A 22,233-nucleotide genomic window follows, 5' to 3' on the forward strand; every position below is an offset into this window, starting at 1 on the left:
TCATGTAATTAAAGACTGAGAAAATGTCAGTCCAGTCATGTTTGATTGGAAATTGCTTTCTGACCCTACATGAGAATTGACTATAATACATAAGTATTTTTATTATAACTCAGCCCATACATATATACTACGTATGCAAAGCATCTGCACAAAGCAGTTCCTTATCCTTGGTCTTCTGTTTTATTGTTTTCTTTGCTGTTTTTCTCTTTGCTTCTAATATTAAGGTTTTATATTTTGAAAAAAATAATGCAGATCAAAAGTCTTTACATGGAAGAATTTATTGGTTTATTTTCTTTATTTCCTTGTACGGGCACCGTATTTGTCACTTCTGCAATGGTTTCTCTTCATATAAAATTATTATATCAGTATATGGCATATGCTAAAATAAATTTCTTGGACAATGTTTTTTTCTTTGACTAAATAGCAATAATAAATGGAAAATTAGAAATTATTTTCAGGTATTTGTTGTAAGCCATTGTAAATATCATATTGTGTCTGCCATTTTAAAAAATTTATTCATTGTCTTCATTGTAAAGCAAAACAAATAGGACATACGTTTGAAAACGTATCTTGTACACTTTTAATTTACAGCTGTTGGAAACAAAAATCTCTAAATTTCTAGGATTTTTGGGGGCGTGCTTCTTATCTGGTTATTCAAGAGAATAAAGCAGTCTCTGAGATATTTAGCTTTTCAAACTGTAAATGGATGCTGTAGTGTTCTATATTACTTTTTCCCCTAGTGTTATTTTACCAAAGCATCTTGTATTGGGGTATATCTGTGTCAGTGTGAAAAAAGCTGTGGCCAGATATTGGGGAAATAGGAGGCAGTGAGATACTTGGTTTCCCTCCCACCTCTAAACATCAGTAATTATCAGGCATAGTATTTTTACTATTTTCATTTCCTCCTTTCAGCTTTGGGTTTTGTTGACTAAGACACTAAAATGGATTATACCTGAGGAAAAGATGGGATGTGCCAAATGGTTAGAGAAAGTTATTTTTAAAATCTACTTTTTGGAGGGTTTTTGTTACTAAGCAGAAGTTTGGGTGTATGGATGAGAGGCTTTTATGGAGTATTGAATCTACTTCTGCAGGTCATAGAAGAAAACAACTGTATTTTGTGAAACCCCCCCCATTATTAATTCTGGAATTTAAATTTAAGCAAAGTAACCTTCAATATTTTAATTAAAATACTTATAAAACCATATAACTTAGTAGGAAATCATATGGTATTTTCAAAAATTTCCCCAGTGCTGCCTAAGCAAATGAATGTTTTCTGTTCTTTAATATGTTATAGATAAGTATTTAATATACCAATATTACTGATGTTAAAATTGAAGTTATCTAATTCCTGAGGTTTTTAGTTTGGGTTTTTTTTTTTAATATTAAATATTTAGTTCTTTAAATCTTAAAATCATTTAAGACTGACATTGCCACTGGGTGGCAGCCCTGGCTTCTCCCACTAAGCAACAGGAGTTAGCAAATATAATTAAGACTTTGATGTACAATTTTTCATTTTCATTACATCCGCTTTTAAAGCCTTTTAGTTCATATTTCATTATCTTTGTCAGTCTCCCTTTGTTTATTGAAATGATTATTAGTAGACAGTGTAATAGAAATAAAAGTCATGTGCTTACCTTTTTTGCTGTAAAATCACTTGAATATAAGTTGAAGAAAATAGTTTCAAAGTGTTAAAATATGACTAGGTAGTAAACATCCTTTTATTTAAACAAACATTTGATGATGCTTTCTTTTTCTCCATTTTTTTCCCCCCAGTCTTCCTTTTTTTTTCAAGAGGTTTGTTTAAAAAAAAAAAGCAATTAATCTTTTGTATCACAGACATGAACTGTATTTATAGCAAACCCCACTGAGCTTATGTTAAGGATTTTGAGAAAGCAGCTAGGAATGGAGTAGCACTGGAAGTAGATTGCACATTTCTGTGCCATAATTAGATTCATAATAACTAGAGAGTTCCCAGATAGCCCACATGACCATTTTAACAAGCACTGCATTTACTTATCTTCCACAAGTTGGCCATCTGGTTGTTCAACAAAACAAAGCTTGAACAGCATCCAGGAAGTGAGGCAGGCAAACCAGGCTATAGAACTTTAACATTTGTTAAATCAGGCAAGAGAAAATGTATTCCACACAGATATAAAAGGTGTCATCACTCATCTTTTCTTTTTCTGTTGCCACATTTTTCTTCTTTCAGGTATCCTGTAGTTTCTCAAGTCCTTCTTTAGTCCCTCTCCTGTGCATGCACAGGTGGGCTGCAAAATGCCAGGGAGTTGATGAGCCAGTAATACCTATTGTGTGCTGTTATTATACTGGGACAAAAACCTCACTGGGAACTACGGAATTTTGTACTTAAACTTTTTATCGATTTTTAAAAAGTCTTCAACCAACCCTTATATCAATGACTGTTTTTATAAACCCTAATTTTACTCGAAGCAATTTTCTTAAGAATCAGAACAACCTTAAAAAACATCTATATAGCTAGTGAGTAGCAGGGCTTGTATTAGAAACCAGGTTTCCTTATTCCCAGCCTGATACATTCTGTTTGGTGACACACTGCCATCTGTCTGCTTGTTTTAGACTCAGAGTTCTGGGGGTAGCCTGGGTGGCTCAGTTGAGTGTCCAACTCTTGGTTTCGGCTCAGGTCGTAAGCTCAGGGTCGTGGGCTCAAGCCTTGCATTGGGCTCTGCTCAGCGGGGATTCTGCTTGAGATTCTCTCCCTCTTGTGCTCTCATTCTCTCTCTCTTTCTCTCTCTCTAAAATAAATTCTTACATTAAAAAAAAACAGGTAAAGAGTTCTGGGAAGAGCAGATTTACAGAAATTTTCTTCTACATAACGAGGAGACACTTAGCTATCAATTTGAACACAGATAACACACTTAACCCTGCCTAACCCACTTCTATAAATAACTTCTCCAAAATCTTGGAAGAAGTTATTTGAGAACTTTATATAAGTTCAGTAATGAAAGGCTATTGTTGCAGTATCTATTAATTGGTCATAGGTACTTAGGATTCAGCTGAATGTGTATGAACACATACAAGGTATCTTTTACTATACACAGTAACACAGGTACGTAGCACAATTAAAGACAGTGTCACAGATACATCACTAAAAACAGGAAGGCTAACTAATCCATTGCTATTGCTGGCAGATGAGCAACTTGGGTTGGTAGAAAAAGGCCATCCTTATAGATACAGGTACATAAATTATCTCCAGCTTTAATGCTCCCATCCTGTCTTCTACTCCAGAGATTGCAAAGAAGCAGGGGCACTACTGTCAGTGTAACTTGTGAGAATTAGGAAAAGGCACCTCTTACCCTTCACCCCCTGCCCAAACGCACGACCAGCCTTTTTCCTTGTAGAAAAGTCCAAATTTCACCACTGCCCCCTCCCACATCTTGGCTAGGTGCCCTGTTCAGGGTACAACCAAATAGGAATACAGTTCAGCCCACACAGTACAAAAAAAGGAATTGTTCACACTTAAAAATTGGGGAATTTAACATAAAATTTAGTTTTGGTTTCCCCTGAGTAATAAGCTGACAGTACTGGAATTGAATTCCCACAAGGTGACTATTGGATGGAACCTAATGTGAATGGTCCCTTTATGTTTATTAAGGTACATGGTTAAAAAAAAAGCGTGAAAGTCTCCTTTCCAACCCTTATCTCCCTAGTTCACATCTCCAAATGCAGTCGTTGTTAGGCCCTATCTTTCCTGTAACATGGAGTTTTTGGTTTAGAATCTGGAAACTTATTTTTCAGAAACACCTCAGATGCAATGTCCAAATCAACAAATTAGGAATGTAGCATTACAACATGATTTAGCCTTTCCACTTTAATATTTTGCTCCACGATAAGGGGGCCCTTTGTATTGTGTATATAGATAGATAGATTAGATAGACCTTTTAACTGTTTCCAAATGGCTTCACAACTGTAGTCACTTCTTCTTTAAAGGACATTTGATATAAGATGACATCTTCATTTTATGTTCTGAACAGCATCCAGTGGACTTTTTAAAAAATGCAACACTGCTGGGGAAAACCATTATTTGATTCTACTGTGAAGCAAGGTAGGAAGCTCCTCTCTTCTGATAAGCTGGTTCTATTGGTTTAGCGAGTTTATATGACTCAACTCTGTCATCTTCTAAACACGTGCAGACCAGCATACTATGCATACTCCACACCCTAATTTCTTGCTGTTACATGACCTAAACCAAGTCATGTAACCGAAAGGAACCGAAATTTTTCTAGTTTACCACTGAGGTGTTTTTTGATCTGAAAGTATACAGTTTGCTGAGACTTTTTTGTTTAATGAGTAGAACCTAAATTGTGTGAGGTTTTGAAGAACGGGAGGAGTTTCAGTTACAATCGGCCATTTCATAGAGGTAAATTTTTAAACCAAAGTGTCTTTTTAAGATTATGTTTGCTGGCCAGAGTACTTTTATTATCGAATATTTCAGAATTGGTCTGTTGCTCACAGTGGCTTAGCACAAACATTTAATTTATCTACTGGTCTGGCTGATTTTTAAATGTTTCACTCAAATTAGCTTTTAAGGTTAGGTAAAACTGGGCTCAGTATTTTGGAATAATGTAAATTTCATTTTTAGTTAATAACTACAGAAGAGAGTAGTCAATTTCCTTTTGTCCATGTTTTTTGGTACCTTTTGGAATAATAATGACTTTCAAGCAGGAAAATATAAATAGACAAAAATAGACATCTAGGGTAAAGATACCTAGTTGCTTTAAATAAATCTCTGGGCTGACTCTAAGAAGATTTGTATCTGAGACTATATAGAGAAATTGCAGATAGCCTTTGGATAATTATGGAGATAGTTGGGTTCCAGAATGAGACTGAAGTGTTACCTGTTTTAGAAGAACGATTATTGAATTGATTTTCTTGGGCTCTTATGGAAGAAATTTGTAATCCCTGAATAAGCACGTTGTTTCTAGGAGTATGTAATGCCAAATTTTACTTGTTTTGATATGTTTTCTAGACAATAGATAAGAGGAATGTTACAGAAAACAAATACTGATTTCCTCAGGGTATATGCTAATCACTTGGTGCCAAGATGAAAAGAATATTATTTGAACTATTATATATGTATGATTATGTGTCAGTGTTTAGCTTTTGGAGATATTTATCCATCATCCAGCCATCCAACCAACTCCCCTCAAATATTTGAATGCTCACGTGTCAGAGTTTTGAGCTAGCAATATGATACTGAAGAAAATAGACAAATCTGTCTAAAAGCTGTCATAAAATTTATATTGCTAGTGATGAGATGCCTAACAGTGAAGTGCTCTAAAGAAAGAATAGAGCAGCAGGTTGAGGAGGCTGAAAGTGAGAAGTGGGGTGTTAATTTATATAGGGTGATCAAAGGACGCCTCTAATAAAAAAAATTGACCTTTGAGCATATTGTGTGCTCCACTTAATAGAATCACTGATGACTGACCAGGATTAAACCGGTGGTTGAGTGAAAATACAGCAACCGTAGCCATTTAAAAATTATAGTACAATCTTCACTATTGCAGAGCATTGTTTCTGGTTTTCAATTTTTTAAAATTGAGTAAAATGGCATTTAAGTATAGAACTTTCAACTCAAAGGGCTGTTCTGAATAAAGCTTGATTCTCCATCTTAAGAGAAGTTGTTGGGGGATGTCACATTGAAAAAAAATCAATTCTAACTACAGGAAGAAGAACCGTTTGACAAAGTTTTTAATTGATCACACCCAAAGGAAAGAATTGAGGTTAAGGAAGGTTAAATTCCTGGTTCTCTGCGCTGGTGGCCAGACAATAAACTTAGGAAATTGGAAAGTATATTCAGAGGAGGTGAAAAGGGGCTACAAGAACCCTGAAAACCAGAGCTTGAAAGTGGAAATTACATCCGGAGCAGACTCAGTGGAAGCAGGAGTTAGAAGAGTATAAGACAGGGGCTCCTGGGTGGCTCAGTCGTTAAGTGTCTGCCTTCGGCTCAGGTCATCATCCCAGGGTCCTGGAATCGAGCCCTGCATCGAGCCCCGCATCTGGCTCCCTGCTCCACAGGATGCCTGCTTCTCCCTCTCCTACTCCCCCTGCTTGTGTTCCCACTCTTGCTGTCTCTCTGTCAAATAAATAAAATCTTTAAAAAAAAAAAAAAAGTATAAGACAAGGGGAATACCCTGTGTTACTTCCAAAAACAAACAGGGAGGGAGGGAGGAAGGAAGGAAAGAAAAATTGAGACTGGATTACAACTGTCAGATGTGCTAAAAACACAGGACACAAGTTAGGAATCTTGGTAAAGGGAAGGGAATTCTGTGCTAAGTAGGGCAAGGAATGGTTATTGGAATGGAGTAATTGACCATGTAGTCCATGCCAGAGCACCAGGACCTATCCTGCACTTGCACAACCCTAAGAGTGGTGGCCCTACTGCCCCCTCCCCCTCTTGCTTCAATTCTAGTCCCAGCCCTACAGAGCTCAGAGAGCTTAGGAATCTCTTCTTTGATCATCAACCTCCTTATCCCTCCCCACTGCGTCTTTACCTTTCCATAAAAACCTTTTCTCTTCTTGCTTTTTCTTCCATAATTATCAAATACTTAAGTGTCAAGAGTGTAATAGGAAAAAAAATTCCTATTTCTAGACTGCACTTGCTTATAGTAGGAAATAGGTCCATTCTTCCAGCAGTTCATCTTCAGACATAGATGATCCTTCAACTCTGGAAAGCAGTGGAAATTAACCTGAGAAGTGCAGGAAACAGGTTAGCGGATAGTTTGAGCATGTTGCATGCAAGAGACCACAACCAGCTGATGAGGTGTAGAAAGAAGTACCTCAGAGCCAGAAGAGGAAGGCAAGATCAGAGTGGGGGTGTCTAGGCAAGGGAAGGTGAGGCACAACCCTCCAGAAGTTCTCACCCAGTGGCAGGCAGGGGTGATGATCTGAGTTCCTTGAGTCATGAAACAGTCCTGACAGGGACTGTCATTCAAAAGCTGTGGCAGGCAGGTAGCATTACCCCTCAGTGTCCCTTGAGGTGTGCTGAGCCCAAGACGGAAGCTCTCCTTGCAGTGGCTTGTGAAAACTCAGTAGTACTGTCTTGTCAGCATGGCAGATGGGCATCTTGACAGGAACCCATGCCCAAGTAGAGCTAACTATCCTAAGACCCAAGTTCTGTTGAACAACTCTCCTGCTTCCCCTACAGCATAAGTAAATGAGTGTTGTTCTGTCATTTTCTGTTTATGGACCTTTCCCTTTCCATCCTCAGTCTGTATTCCCTTTAACTTTTCGGTCCTTGAGCCTGGCTCATGCCACTGGCCCAGTGGCTAAACTGAATGCATCTCTCCTACCCAAATCTAAATTGGTAGATCCTTAGGATTCCATATTGAGATTTGTCTATTCCCTAAAACCTTTGCTAATTTCTGGGATCACTTACCCCACTGTGCTCCTTAGACACATTGTGGGGCAGTAAGGTGAGTGTAAAGGACTTGGAGTTAGGCAAACCTCAGTTGGAATTCCTGTCTCCATCCCTGATTAGCTCTGTGATCTACAATAAATAAATTTCTCTGAGCTCTGTGTCCTCATCTGAAAAGTCGGAATTGTCTCTTGTATAATGTCTTTATAATTATGGAAAACCTTCAGGGACAATTCCTGGCAGGTAGTAGATACCCAGTACTCATTGACTTTTATTGTTAGCTTTTAACATGTGGAAATTGTGGCAGAAATGGACTTAGGATAGAGGGATCAGGAAGCCAGGAGTGGGAGAAGAAAAGTAAAAGTGGGGACAGGTGTTAACACCAGTATGTATGAAGCACTCCCAAATTGGGGTGTGTCCAGACCCAAAGGCAGAGGGGGCTAGGATCAGAAGCTAGGAGAGCAGTGAGAGACTGTGTACAAGCAGCTGGTGACCAGAGGTCAAGGCACAGATGTGGCCACTGACTCAGTGCTGGGATCAAGGAGAACATGCACCAAGTGTTCTTGACCATGATGTAGTAAAAAATATACAGGTAATATTTACTGTACACTTACTTTGCCAGATCCCATTCTAAGTATACCATCCTATTTAGTCCTCACAACAGCCCTATGAATTAGGTACTATGGTCTCCAATTTACAGATGAAGACACTAAAACAGACTGTTTAAATGACTTTAATAAAAAATACAACTAGTAAGTGGCAGAGCCTAGATGCCAACCCAGACAGTTGTCTCCAGAGCCTTCTTTTAACTACCCTCTAATAGTTATCTTCAACTGGAAGCCTTTCTTTGCTGATCCAGGGGCCGAACCGTAAGATGGGGAGCCTGCAAAGGACCAGCCAAAGTGAATAATCCCCAATGTATATATTGTTTTGTTTTTTTTTAAGATTTTATTTTTAAGTGATCTCTACACCCAGCGTGGGACTCGAACCCACAACCCTGAGATCAAGGTTGCATGCTCCACTGACTGAGCCAGCCAGGGGCCCGTGTATTTATTGTTAACATTTTTTTAAAAAGATTTTATTCATTTATTTGACAGCGAGAGCAGGAACACAAGCAGGGGGAGTGGGGGAGGGAGAAGCAGGCTTCCCGCCGAGCAGGGAGCCCAATGCGGGGCTCGATCCCAGAACCCTGGGATCATGACCTGAGCCATGATCTGAAGGCAGATGCTTAACGAACGACTGAGCCACCCAGGCGCCCCTGTTGTTAACATGGTTAATACAGCATTTGTGAAGACTACTGTGTTCCTGGCACTGGGCTAATTGCGCTTTGCCTGTATTCTTTAATCCCACAACTATTATGTAAGACATTATCTATTTTGTAAATGAACAAATGAGGCTCATGGAGTTGCTTTCTTCCCATTCACATCAAAGGAGTACTATTCCTATTCACTCCTCAACCTATAACTATCCCATGAGCCAATCTCTCCACTGAAACTCTTCTTACTGAGATTACAAATGGCCTTCCAGGGGCTAAATCGAGGGGACATTTTTCAGTGATCAACTCAATGACTCTTCTGCACTCCTCCTTGATGATTTCCCCATCCTTCATCATTTCCAGGACCACAGTTTGCTCCAGGGCTACCTCTCTGACCTATTTTTTCTCCCTATATCTCCGTATCTTTTTTCCTGTGCTGGTCCTTATATGTAGGTCTTCTCCAAGAGCACGTTCACGTGTCTCCTTAATCTACATACTCTCCTTGCATGTTTTCACCCACTTCCTGGTCTCTGCTACCGCTGGAATGCTGAAGGTAGGGGAAATGGTGCTATATCCTTGACACCCATAAGAGTTGAGGCAAAGATCATTAACTACTAGAGACTGCTGTTGCCCATAGAAGCATGTCAAATTGAAGTGTATCAAGGTGAACACATGAAACCTTCTGTACCACCCCCAACCCTACCTAGCCTGACCTCACATCTCCCTCCTCCTTTCCATTTTTTTTTTTAAAGATTTTATTTATTTATTTGACAGAGACACACAGCAAGAGAGGGAATACAGCAAGGGGAGTGGGAGAGGGAGAAGCAGGCTTCCCGCGGAGCAGAGAGCCTGATGCGGGGCTCCATCCCAGGACCCTAGGATCATGACCTGAGCCGAAGGCAGACGCTTAATGACTGAGCCACGCAGGCGCCCGTCCTTTCCATTATTTTGATTGAGGTGCTGCCATCCACCCAGTTACTCAAACCTAGAACCTGAAAGTCATGTTTTCCTCCTCCACCCTCCTAATCCACTCTATATCTAAGAGCTATCAATTCTACCTCCTTCATCTTTTGAATTTAGTCACTTCTCTCTACAGACCTGGGAAAGCCTAGTGGAAGCCAACAGTATCTCTCACCTCACTGACCAGCGTAGTTTATTCCTTGCCCTCCTCCCTCCAGTTTTGTCCCTTCCACTGTTTTCTCCACTCTAGTCATAAACTTTTTAAACCTCCAATTCAGGGAATAACATGATGAGATTTGAGGTTTTAACCCCTCTTTTGACCTTCATTGCTCTCAGGATAAACTCTAACCTCTTCAACAAAGCATTCAAAGCTGTCTGGAATCCTGGTTCTGTCTGCCTTTGAGCCTCATTTCTTGCCACCCAATCTTGCTTTTCAGTTGAACGAAACTTCTTGTGGTTTCCTAAGTACACCATGCCTGGCTAATTTTTTTCAGCATTTAACACTCAGATTAAAAGTCACCTTTTTCAGGAAGCCTTCTCTAATCCTCCAGGCTAGGTTAGGTATTTCTCCTTAATGCTCCTATATTTCTTTGTGGATATTTCTGTCATTTTATCTTCAGTATTGATTTATGATTATTCCCATACCTATATTCACCACCAGTTGAAAAGTTATTGGTTTAGGACAGGGTCTATTGAATTCCCAGATTCTAGTACACAGTAGGCCGTTAGTGAATATTTGTTGAATGAATAAATAACTTTCCCAAAGGGTATAATGGAAATAAATTCTGAAACTGGAACCAAAATCTGTGGCACTCTAAAACCCATGTTCTCCCACTAATGCACCCCACTAATGCTTACATCAAACAGTACAAAAAGATATGCAGCACCCAAAAGAATTGAAAGTAGGTCTTGAAGAGATGTTTGTACACCCATGTTCATAGCAGCATTATTCACAATAGCTAAAAAGTGGAAGCAACTCAAATGTCCATTGATGGGTGAATGAATGGATAAGCAAAATGTGGTATGTACATACAATGGAATATTATTTAGCTTTAGAAAGGAAGGAAATTCTGTAATATGCTACAACGTGGGTGAATCTTGAGGACATTATGCTAAGCAAAATAAATCAGTCATAGAAAAAGACAAGTAATTGCATGATTCCATTTATATGAAATACTTAGTGTAGTCAAAATCATAAAGGCAGAGAGTATAATGGTGGTTGCCAGGGGCTAAGGGGAGGGGAGAATGGGGAGTTACTGTTTAATTGGTATGGAGTTTCAGTTTCACAAGATGAAAAGATTTATAGGGACGGATGGTGGTGATGGTTGCACAACAATTTGAATATATTAATACCACTTAAAAATGGTTAAGAAGGAAGTCAGAAAGACAAATACCATATGATTTCACTCATACGTGGAATTTAAGAAACAAAACAGATGAACATAGGGGAAGGGAAGGAAAAATAAAATAAGATGAAAACAGAAAGGGAAGCAAACCATAAGAGACTCTTAACTCTAGGAAATAAACTGAGGGTTGCTGGAGGGGGGATGGGTGGGGGATGGGGTAACTGGGTGATGGATATTAAGGAGGACACTTGAAGTAATGAGCACTTGGTGTTATATGCAACTGATGAATCACTAAATTCTACCTCTGAAACTAATAATACAGTGTATGTTAATTAAATTGAATTTAAACAAATTTTTTTAAATAGTTAAGAATGTAAATTTTATGTTATGTGTATTTTACCAAAATAAAAAACAAATTTCAAAAAAATCCCCAAACAAAGATATACTGCAAGGAGTCTTGGTCCCATTTTTCTCCTCCATCTTGCTGATTCCCACTCTCTGCTCCAAGGTAACCAATCTTGTTAGTTTCTGTATCTCCTTCCAGGTTTTCTTTTTGCAAGTATAAATAAATATAAAGCTATAATATTCACCTTCTGACTTTTTAAAAGATATTTTTTTTTAACTTCTTTACTTTTTCTGGAGTATGTAGCAAAAGGAGCTAGTAAGTACCCAGTTTGAATGAACTCACAAGATGGAGACTTGGAAGAAGATAGGATAGCTATTTGAGGAGAGGGTAAAATAATCTTGCTTGCTCACCGCCATGAGGCTTCTAGGGACATCCAGGGTCCCCCAGGACAGAGCCTTGGTCAGCTATCTCTCCTAGGCAGATTCTCAAGCTCCTCAGAGTTACCCTTTCTCTGGAACTCTCCTAGGCCACTCCCTCTGATGTAATATCTGGGTTTGGACAGAAAGGAGGGAGCTGTCTGGGCTGGCTCCTCTTTTCTGAGCTGTCTGGGCTGGCTCCTCTTTCTAGAACAATTCAGTCTTCATGGCAACTCAGACCTCAGCTCCAACATCTGCATTCTGAAGCAAGGATGGCTGAGATGGACAGAATGCTTCATTCTGGAAGGAAACAGTGTTCCAGGTCGAGCTGAATCTGCCAAACACAGACCCTCTCTGTGGTTTTAGAAGAAATCTTGACAAGTCTTATCATGTGGTTTTTCTACGCCTTGATACCTTGTTTACTCATAGGTAAGTATGAATTAGAATATAGCCAATAGCTTGGGATTCAAATATAGGTTAAGAAGGTGAAAAATACTTTAGCAGAGTTTGGAGTTTCAATATATGTGTAGAACATCTTATGTCTGTTTTTAAGAATGTTTCTCACATCTTAAACCTTCATCCCCACTCACAAAGCAGAAGCCTGCCTTCTGTTCGAAAATCTCTTTCCTAATGATCACAGAACAATTTGGAAAGATAAAGTATCAAAACAGATAGTCTAAAGATTAGCAGAGCTCCATGCATTTTATTATTTATCTCATATGGTTTTAAAAGTACAACATGGTTATCTTGGTTTCTCTGTGTGTGCCTTGGAGATGTTAACTGTAAGGACAGGTTAAAGTAAAATAAAGATTCTAACAAAATATATATGAATAAAAAGGCTTAATTTGCAACCTTAATATTGGGTATAAGACTTACAAAAATTGGATTTCTCCTGGTCACTGCAGAAAAAGTAGCGGTTAGGTACTCCATAGCATTTTTAAAAATTTGGTTTGGGGTATTTTCCGTACCAGTAAGATTACATAATTTTCTCTGCTCCATTCCTGGCTGTGTACCTACATGCTTTGTTGTTCCAAAATTGAAGCTCCTTAGTCTTTGATGTTTCTTCATGTCAAAACACTTTCAAGAGAAATTTCTAATTTTAATGCTCCAAGTTACTGGGCGCTTTGCATTGTTAGTGGGAGCCTTGAGTACTTTCTGTCTTCTCTTTTTTCTTTCTTTCTTTCTTTCTTTCTTTCTTTCTTTCTTTCTTTCTTTCTTTCAACACTGAGGACTAATTGTTTTAGTTTAAATCAGGCAACAAATTAGTCTAAAGCGATTTGCAAATGTTTAGAATGGCTTTAACATCAAATTTATAATGTCCCTTCCTAGCTCAAAATCTTCGCAGCTCCCAATTGTTCAGCACATGGCATTCAAGTCTGCTGTTTGTTTCATGACCCAGCCTATTCAGGCCTCAACTCTATTCCCCACTGTTCTTTGACAACAAATAGGAACCACAGGTAGCTGCTGTCTTCACAATTGACCTGTAACACCCTCATTTCTTCCTCCCAGCTTTATGATTGTTATTTCCTACGGAAGCACCATCTCCAGTTCCTTTCCCCATCTCGAGCCCATACTCCCATCATCATTCCCTCCCCCTTTAGACTCTTCCCAGACTTCTCTCTCCTTTGACCCTTGACCCCACATACTCTGCTTAGGTGGGTTACTTCTGTTTCCTGCACTGGCCTGAGGGAAAGGCCTGGACATCTTTTCTGGTGTCCGCACAGCTCCTAGCATAGGCTAATCATGTTGGTTATTTGGTTAGTTAGCTGACTGACTATTGGTGAAACAAGTTGCCAGAAAAACACACCCCCACTAAGCCAGAGGGAGAATATGGGGAGGCTAAATGAGAAGGGGAAGACTCAACACTTTTTTCCCGGATTCTTTTTCTTTTATTGAGGTGTAATTGACATATAACATTATATTACTTTCAGGTATACACCATAATGATTTGGTATTTGTATATATTGCAAAATGATGACCATAATAAATCTAGTTAACATCCATCATACATAGTTGTGTAACCGAACCAATGTGAGTTGGCTCCTTGACGAATCAGAAACTGCACCAAGTTAATTTGTTGCGCAAAGAAAACTTTTATTTGCAGCAAATAAGGAGATCACGGTGAATGGCTTCCAAAGCAGTTACTCTACCAGGGTGAATGGGTTCTTTTTGTTTAGAGTTAGAATGAATGTTTTAGATAGGAAAGCCCTGTCATGGTATATAGAGGTGGGCATAAGGTTGCACATGTGCCTTAAGGAAACATGCCTAGGCCCACATTGTATGTTATATAAATGAGGCAAGTGCTCCTCCTTGGGCGGAGATTTTAGTATTACAATGAAGTAAAGGTAATTGCCGGTCATTCCAGAGGTCACTCCATGGTCCATCTCTGGAGGCACTAGCCTGGGGTTTAGCTCAAACAGTCTGGGTGGTCTGGGGCAGTGGAAGGTGTTGTCAGGGCAGTCGCCATCCCCTGGGTGTGGTTTTGGGTTTCATTTGCCTGAGTTAAGAGGTAAGCCAGAAAGAGAGCTTAAGGAAAAATACAAGACGAAGGTTAGTGAGTATAAGCAGATGGGCAGTAAATGGCAGGTCTTGGAGTCTAGCTGGTGACAGTTACACATTTTTTTTCTTGTGATGCAATACAGTACTATTTAAATACTTCAAAATATGCAATACAGTATTATTTAGTCACCATGCTGTACATTACATCCCTAGCACTTAACCGATTTCACTTAAAACTGGAAATTTTTACATTTTGACTCCCTTCACCCATTTTTAAATTTGACATTTTCTTCAGTGAGGCAGTCCAGTCTTTTAAGCCTTTTCTGAAACTCCTGTTTCAAACAGACCTGGAAATGAGTGTGCTCTTCTGCCACCTATAAACCTATACAGAAAAAAACAAAAACAAACCAGTAGAGGAAACCACAAGGATGTCAGAGCCAGAGAGGCCTGTGTGAGTTTTGACTCCATCGCTTGCTAGCTCAGTGACTATATCATACAACTTCATTTTCTTCATCAATGAAATGGTTAAAAAAAAAAGCCACCTTGAAATTGGGAGGTGTTTTAATTAAATGAGGTGATGCAAACAAAAGCACTCCGAAGATGTCAATGTGTGCCACCCCCCCATGTTAATTATTATTATCTGTGGGTTACGTAAACAGATGGTGTTCTTAGCACATAATTGCTTTAGCCGAGGTTGCCTTTGTGCAATTTTGACTATTTCCTCTGGATGGTGTAGGTGATTGCAATGAATTCTGCAAATTCTAAATGAACTTCTGTTAGTTACTCTAGATCCCTGGACAGACGGGTAGAAGTTCTTGCTCACCTTTATAGGATTCATTTGCCTTGCCCTGACCCTTCCAAATGATAGTGTGTGATTCAGGAAACTGATCTCTGCTACCACCACCACCCACCACCACCACTCCCACTACTACTATTTCCACTACTACTACTACCGACTACATCAATAACAATAGCAGCAACCACAATCACAGTGGCCATTTCTGAGCTCACACTGTGCTCTAGTTTAGCAAAAATGTTCTCTTGACTTCTCACAATCCTGCAAAGTATGTGGTATTATCACCATTTTACATACTATGAAACAGAGATTCAGAGAGGTTCAGTAATTTGCCCAAATGTATACATCTAGTAAGTGGGAGAATTGAGATTTGACTCTGGTTTGGCTGGTTCCAGAGCCTGTGCTCTCTGCAGAAGCTGAGACACTGAAGCAGGCTAGGAAAAGGGAGGACAGACGAAGTACAGGGAATAAAGATGCTGCTACCTTTTCTGAGCATTTGCTATAAGGACTATTAGAAGTAGAAGTGGCAGAAGGGGACCCAAATGAAGGAGTTGATAGTAGACCCAGTGGGAGGAAGCCAGCATTGGCATCATTCTAGGGAGGAGATACAAGGATTTCCGTCTGGAAAATTTGCCCGAGGGCTTTGAGGTGGGTAGCCTTTACTTAGCAGCAAAACTGTCTAATGTAAGATAGATAGGGGATTAGGAAAAAGGAAGTCAGGCTGAGGCTAAATTCACTAAGGGAGCCAAGACCTGATTCACTTACTTAGTTTTCATTCATTTGGTATTTCTGGTACCTTCTGTGTGCTGGATTCTGGTCTAGGGGCTGATTATAGAAGAACAAATTGGAGTCCCTTGTCTTCAGGGAACACAGAGCCTGCTGGGAAATACATTTAAGTCTTTGACATTTGGGAACCTAACATTATAGTTTCAGCTATTCTTTGGCAATGAGAGGTAAGGTCTGCATTAGTGGTACTCAGTCTCAAATGCACATTGTAATCACCTGGGGAACTTTTAAAACTGAATGCCTGGGTTTCACAGCCAGAGATTCTGACTTAATTAATCTAGGGTGCTTCCTGGGCATTGGAATTTTTCAAAACTCCTGGCTGGGGCTCCTTAGAGAAGTGGTTTATTCCAGGACTGGGCAGAGAAAATACAGGACAAGTCTGGAGCATTTGTGGTAAGTAAGAAAGTACTCAAAAAAGGATGGAGTCCTAAATGAAATGAGTATTCTGGATTGGATCCTGGATTGGAAAAAAGAACATTAGTGGAAAAACAGACGAAATTCAAGTAAGTGTAGAGTTTGGTTAATGGTAATGTACCAATGTTGGTTTCTTAGTTTTGACAAATACATCATGGTTATGTAAGATGTTAGTATTAGGGGAAGCTGGGTGAAGGATATGTAGAAACTCTGTGTGTACTGTCTGAAGTTTTTTCTGTAAATCTAAAATTATTCCAAAAATAAAAATTCTATTAATAAAAATAACATGTAAAAAGAGATTGAGGAGTGGGAGTAAATAAAAAGGACACAAGAAGCAATCTGAAGGGGCACCTAGGTGGCTCAGTCCATTAAGCATCTGCCTTTGGCTCGGGTCATGATCCCAGGGTCCTGGGATAGAGCTCCATATCGGGTTTCCTGCTTAGCGGGTAGCCTGCTTCTCCCTCTCCCTCTGCCACTCACCCTGCTTGTGCTCTCTCTCTGTCCAATAAATAAGTAAAATCTTAAAAAAAACAAAACAAAACAAACAAAACAACAATCTGAAAGAGCTCCCAATGGCCAAAGCTGGAATAATTTGAGTAACAAAGTAACAATAGAATAAAATAAATATTCATGACCCCATACTAATATAAGTAGTTGAATGAATGAATGAATCAATGAATGAGTGAATAAATAGTGGAGAAGGAACAGCTCTTCCTTACAGAATTCCAATTAATAAATAGTAAATCATGGTTAATTAGAACATCACAGCAATAATTGTTGCAAATAATAGCCACTAGTAAGTGCTAAAATTAATGGATAAAAGTTTGAGAAGCAGAATATTCACACAGTGTCAAAGTATGTCCCCTAAGTTATTTATTAATTATAAAGGGGGAAAATGGTAACTTTTATAGTAGAGACACCACCTTAACCAAGTGACCAAGGTTAACATCACCTGCAATAAGACATTAACATCATGTACTCCCTGTGAATACATGCTAAAAATGTATTAGCTCAGTCAAATTATGGGAAAATATCAGACAAACTCAAACTGAGGAATATTCTACAAAACAACTGACTACTATTCTTTTTAAAATTAACATATAATGTATTATTTGTTTCAGGGGTTCAGGCCTGTGATTCATCAGTCTTATATAATACCCAGTGCTCATTATATCATGTGCCCTCCCCAATGTCCATCACCCAGTTACCCCATTCCCCTACCCCCCTCCCCTCCAGCAACCTTCAGTTTGTTTCCTGAAATTAAGAGTCTCTTATGGTTTGTCTCCCTCTCTGATTTTGTCTTGTTTTATTTTTTCCTCTCTTCCCCTATGATCCTCACATGAGTGAGATCATATGATAATTGTCTTTCTCTGACTGATTTATTTCACTTAGCATAATACCCTCGAGTTCCATCCATGTTGTTGCAAATGGTGAGATTTCATTTTTTTTTTAAAGATTTTATTTATTTATCTGACAGAGAGATAGCCTGAGCAGGAACACAAGCAGGGGGAGTGGGAGAGGGAGAAGCAGGCTTCCCGCTGAGCAGGGAGCCCGATGTGGGACTTGATCCCAGGAGCCTGGGATCATGACCTGAGCTGAAGGCAGATGCTTTACAACTGAGCCACCCAGGCGCCTGAGATTTCATTTTTGATGGCTGCATAATATTCCTGTGTGTGTGTGTGTGTGTGTGTGTGTGTGTGTGTGTGTGTGTGTCTTTATCCACTCATCTGTTGTTGGACATCTGGACTCTTTCTGTAGTTTGGCTATTGTGGACATTGCTGCTATAAACACTGGGGTACACATGCCCCTTCAGATCACAACATTTGTATCTTTGGGGTAAATACCCAGTCGTGCGATTGCTGGGTCATAGGGTAGCTCTACTTTCAACTTTTTGAGGAACCTCCATACTGTTTTTCAGAGTGGCTGCACCAGCTTGCATTCCCACCAACAGTGTAGGAGGGTTCCCCTTTCTCCGCATCCTCGCCAACATCTGTCAGTTCCTGACTTGTTAATTTTACCCATTCTGACTGGTGTGAGGTGGTATCTCATTGAGGTTTTGATTTGGATTTCCCTGTTGCCAAGTGATGTTGAGCACTTTTTCATGTGTCTGTTGGCCATTTGGAAGTCTTCTTTGCAGAAACGTCTGTTCATGTCATCTTGATTGGATTATTTTTTCTTTGGGTGTTGAGTTTGATAAGTTCTTTATAGATTTTGGATACTAGCCCTTTATCTGATATGTCATTTACAAATATCTTCTCCCATTCTGTCAGTTGTCTTTTGGTTTTGTTGACTGTTTGCTTTGCTGTGCAAAAGCTTTTATCTTGATGAAGTCCCAATAGTTCATTTTTGCTTTTGTTTCCCTTGCCTTTGGAGACGTGTCTAGCAAGAAGTTGCTGCGGCTGAGGTTGAAGAGGTTGCTGCCTGTGTTCTCCTCAAGGATATTGATGGATTCCTATCCCACATTTTGGTCTTTCATCCATTTTGAGTCTATCTTTGTGTGTGGTGTAAGGAAATGGTCCAGTTTCATTCTTCTGCATGTGGCTGTCCAGTTTTCCCAACATCATTTATTGAAGAGACTGTCTTTTTTCCATTGGATATTCTTTCCTGCTTTGTCAAAAATTAGTTGACCCTAGAGCTTGAGGGTCCATTTCTGTGTTCTCTAATCTGTTCCATTGATCTGTGTGTCTGTTTTTGTGCCAGTACCATACTGTTTTGATGATTACAGCTTTGTAATAGAGCTTGAAATCTGGAGTTGTGATGCCACCATCTTTTTCAACATTCCTCTGGTTAACCGGGGTCTTTTCTGGTTCCATACAAATTTTAGGATTATTTGTTCCATTTTTTTGAAAAAAGTTGATGGTATTTTGAATGTGTAGATTGCTCTAGGTAGCATAGACATTTTAGCAATATTTGTCTTCCAATCCATGAGCATTGAATGTTTTTCCATTTCTTTGTGTCTTCCTCAATTTCTTTCATGAGTGTTCTATAGTTTTCTGAGTACAGATCCTTTCCCTCTTTGGTTAGGTTTATTCCTAGGTATCTTATGGTTTTGGGTGCAATTGTAAATGGGATTGACTCTTTAGTTTCTCTTTCTTCTGTCTCATTGTTGGTATATAGAAATGCAACTGATTTCTGTGCATTGATTTTTATATCCTGCCACTTTACTGAATTCCTGTATGAGTTTTAGCAATTTTGGGGTGGAGTCTTTTGAGTTTCCACATAGAGTATCATGGCATCTGCAAAGAGTAAGAGTTTGACTTCTTCTTTGCCAATTCGGATGCCTTTTATTTCTTTTTGTTGTCTGATTGCTGAAGTTAGGACTTCTAGTACTATGTTGAACAGCAGTGGTGATACTGGACATCCCTGCCACGTTCCTGACCTTAGCGGAAAATCTCTCAGCTTTTCCCTATTGTGAATGATTTTCATAGATGGCTTTTATATTGAGGTATGTACACTGTGAAGAGTTTTAATCAAGAAAGGATGCTGTACTTTGTCAAATGCTTTTACTGCATCTATTGAGAGGATCATACGATTCTTGTCCTTTTATTTACATAGTGTATCACATTGATTGATTTGCGGATGTTGAACCAACTTTGCAGCCCAGGAATAAATCCCACTTGGTAGGGTGTATAATCCTTGTAATGTACTGTTGGATCCTATTGGGTAGTATCTTGCATCCATGTTCATCAGGGATATTGGTCTGTAATTCTCCTTTTTGATGGGGTCTTTAGCTGGTTTGGGGATCAAGGTAATGCTGGCCTCATAAAAAGAGTTTGCAAGTTTTCCTTTCATTTCTATTTTTGGGAACAGCTTTAGAAGAATAGGCATTAATTCTTCTTTAAATGTTTGGTAGAATTCCCCTGGATGCCATCTGGCCCTGGACTCTTGTTTGTTGGGAGATTTTTGATGATTGCTTCAATTACCTTGATGGTTATGGTTCTGTTCAGGTTTTCTATTTCTTCCTGGTTCAGTTTTGGTAGTTTATATGTCTCTAGGAATGCATCCATTTCTTCCAGATTGCCTAATTTGTCGGCATATGGTTGCTCATAATATGTTCTTATAATTGTTTGTATTTCTTCAGTGTTTGTTGGGATCGCTCCTCTTTCATTCATGGTTTTATTTATTTGGGTCCTTTCTCTTCTTTTTGATAAGTCTGGCCAGAGGTTTATCAATCTTATCAATTCTTTCAAAGAACCAGCTCCTAGTTTCGTTGTTCTGTTCTACTGTTCTTTTGGTTTCTATTTCATTGATTTCTGCTCTAATCTTTATTATTTCTCTTCTGCTGGGTTTAGGCTTTATTTGCTGTTCTTTTGCCAGCTCCTTTAGGTGTAGAGTTAGGTTGTGTATTTGAAACCTTTCTTGTTTCTTGAGAAAGGCTTGTAGTGCTATATACTTTCCTCTTAGGACTGCCTTTGCTGCATCCCAAAGATTTTGAAGAGTTGTGTTTTCATTTTCATTTGTTTCCATGAATTTTTTTTTTAACTCTTCTTTAATTTCCTGGTTGGCCCATTCATTCTTTAGTAAGATGCTCTTTAGTCTCCATGTATTTGAGTTTTTTCCAACTTTCCTCTTGTGACTTGAGTTCCAGTTTCAAAGCACTGTGATCCAAAAATATGCAGGGAATGATCCCAATCTTTTGGTCCCAGTTGAGACCTGATTTATGACCCATGATGTTATCTATTCTGGAGAATGTTCCATTTACCCTCGAGAAGAATGTGTATTCTGTTGCTTTAGGATGGAATGCTCTGTATATATCTTTGAAGTCCATCTGGTCCAGTGTGTCATTCAAAGCCCTTATTTCCTTGATCTTCTGCTTAAATGATCTGTCCATTGCAGTGATTGGGGTGTTAAAGTCCCCTACTATTATTGTATTATTATCAATATGTTTCTTTGATTTTGTTATTAATTGGCTTAAATAATTGGCTGCACCCATATTAGGGGCATAAATATTTACAATTGTTAGATCCTCTTATTGGATAGACACTTTAATTATGATATACTGTCCTTCCTCATCTCTTATTACAGTCTTTGGTTTAAAATCTAATTTGTCTAATATAAGGATTGCCACCCCAGCTTTCTTTTTTTTTTTTTTTAAAGACTTTATTTATTTATTTGAGACAGAGAGCATGAGAGGGAGGAGGGTCAGGCGGAGAAGCAGACTCCCTGCTGAGCAGGGAGCCCGATGCGGGACTCAATCCTGGGACTCCAGGATCATGACCTGAGCCAAAGGCAGTCGCTTAACCAACTGAGCCACCCAGGCGCCCCTTCACCCCAGCTTTCTTTTGATAAAGTCTGTTAGCATGGTAAATGATTTTCCACCCCCTCACTTTAAATCTGGAGGTGTCTTTGGGTCTAAAATGAGTCTTTTGCAGAGAGCATATCGATGGGTCTTGCTTTTTTATCCAGTCTGATACCCTTCATCTTTTGATTGTGACATTTAGCCCATTTACATTCAGAGTAACTATTAAGAGATACGAATTTAGTGCCATTGTATTGCCTGTAAGGTGACTGTTACTGTATATTGTCTCTGTTCCTTTCTGGTCTATGTTAGTTTTGGTCTCTGTCTTTGCTTAGAGGACCCCTTTCAATATTTATTGTATTTGTGGTCTAGTGATCACAAATTCTTTTAGTTTCTGTTTGTCCTGAAAACTTTTTATCACTCCTATTTTGAATGGCATCCTAGCTGGATAAAGTATTCTTGGCTGCATATTTTTCTCGTTTAGCACCCTGAATATATCATGCCAGTCCTTTCTGGCCTACTAGGTCTCTGTGGATAGGTCTTTTGCCAATCTAATGAACCTACCATTGTAGGTTGCAGATCTCTTCTCCTGAGCTGCTTTCAGGATTTTCTCTTTGTCTCTGAGACTCGTAAGTTTTACTATTAGATGTCGGGGTGTTGACCTATTTTTATTGATTTTGAGGGGGGGTTCTCTGTGCCTCCTGGATTTTGATGCCTGTTTCCTTCCCCAAATTAGGGAAGTTCTCTGCTATAATTTGCTCCAATATACCTTCTGCCCCTCTCTCT

The 22,233-nt window shown here is 39.1% G+C and overlaps 2 protein-coding genes across 2 annotated transcripts in view; both read left to right on the top strand.

The window, feature by feature from the left end:
• Positions 1-666, top strand: part of LOC145715845 (SH2/SH3 adapter protein NCK1-like) — a 73,553-nt gene extending 72,887 nt beyond the window's left edge. The window contains exon 4 of the mRNA XM_081799964.1: positions 592-666. Within this exon, the coding sequence (XP_081656090.1) occupies positions 592-666 (75 nt within the window). The remainder of the gene's footprint in view (positions 1-591) is intronic.
• IL20RB (interleukin 20 receptor subunit beta) overlaps positions 7-22,233 on the top strand; it is a 50,527-nt gene continuing 28,300 nt past the window's right edge. Inside the window, exon 1 of the mRNA XM_031035168.2 lies at positions 7-12,142. Within this exon, the coding sequence (XP_030891028.1) occupies positions 12,103-12,142 (40 nt within the window). The 5' untranslated portion in view covers positions 7-12,102. The remainder of the gene's footprint in view (positions 12,143-22,233) is intronic.

The sequence above is a fragment of the Leptonychotes weddellii genome, chromosome 1 (assembly GCF_054177405.1).
Source record: "Leptonychotes weddellii isolate Sample4059 chromosome 1, ASM5417740v2, whole genome shotgun sequence".
Classification (NCBI taxonomy): domain Eukaryota; kingdom Metazoa; phylum Chordata; class Mammalia; order Carnivora; family Phocidae; genus Leptonychotes; species Leptonychotes weddellii.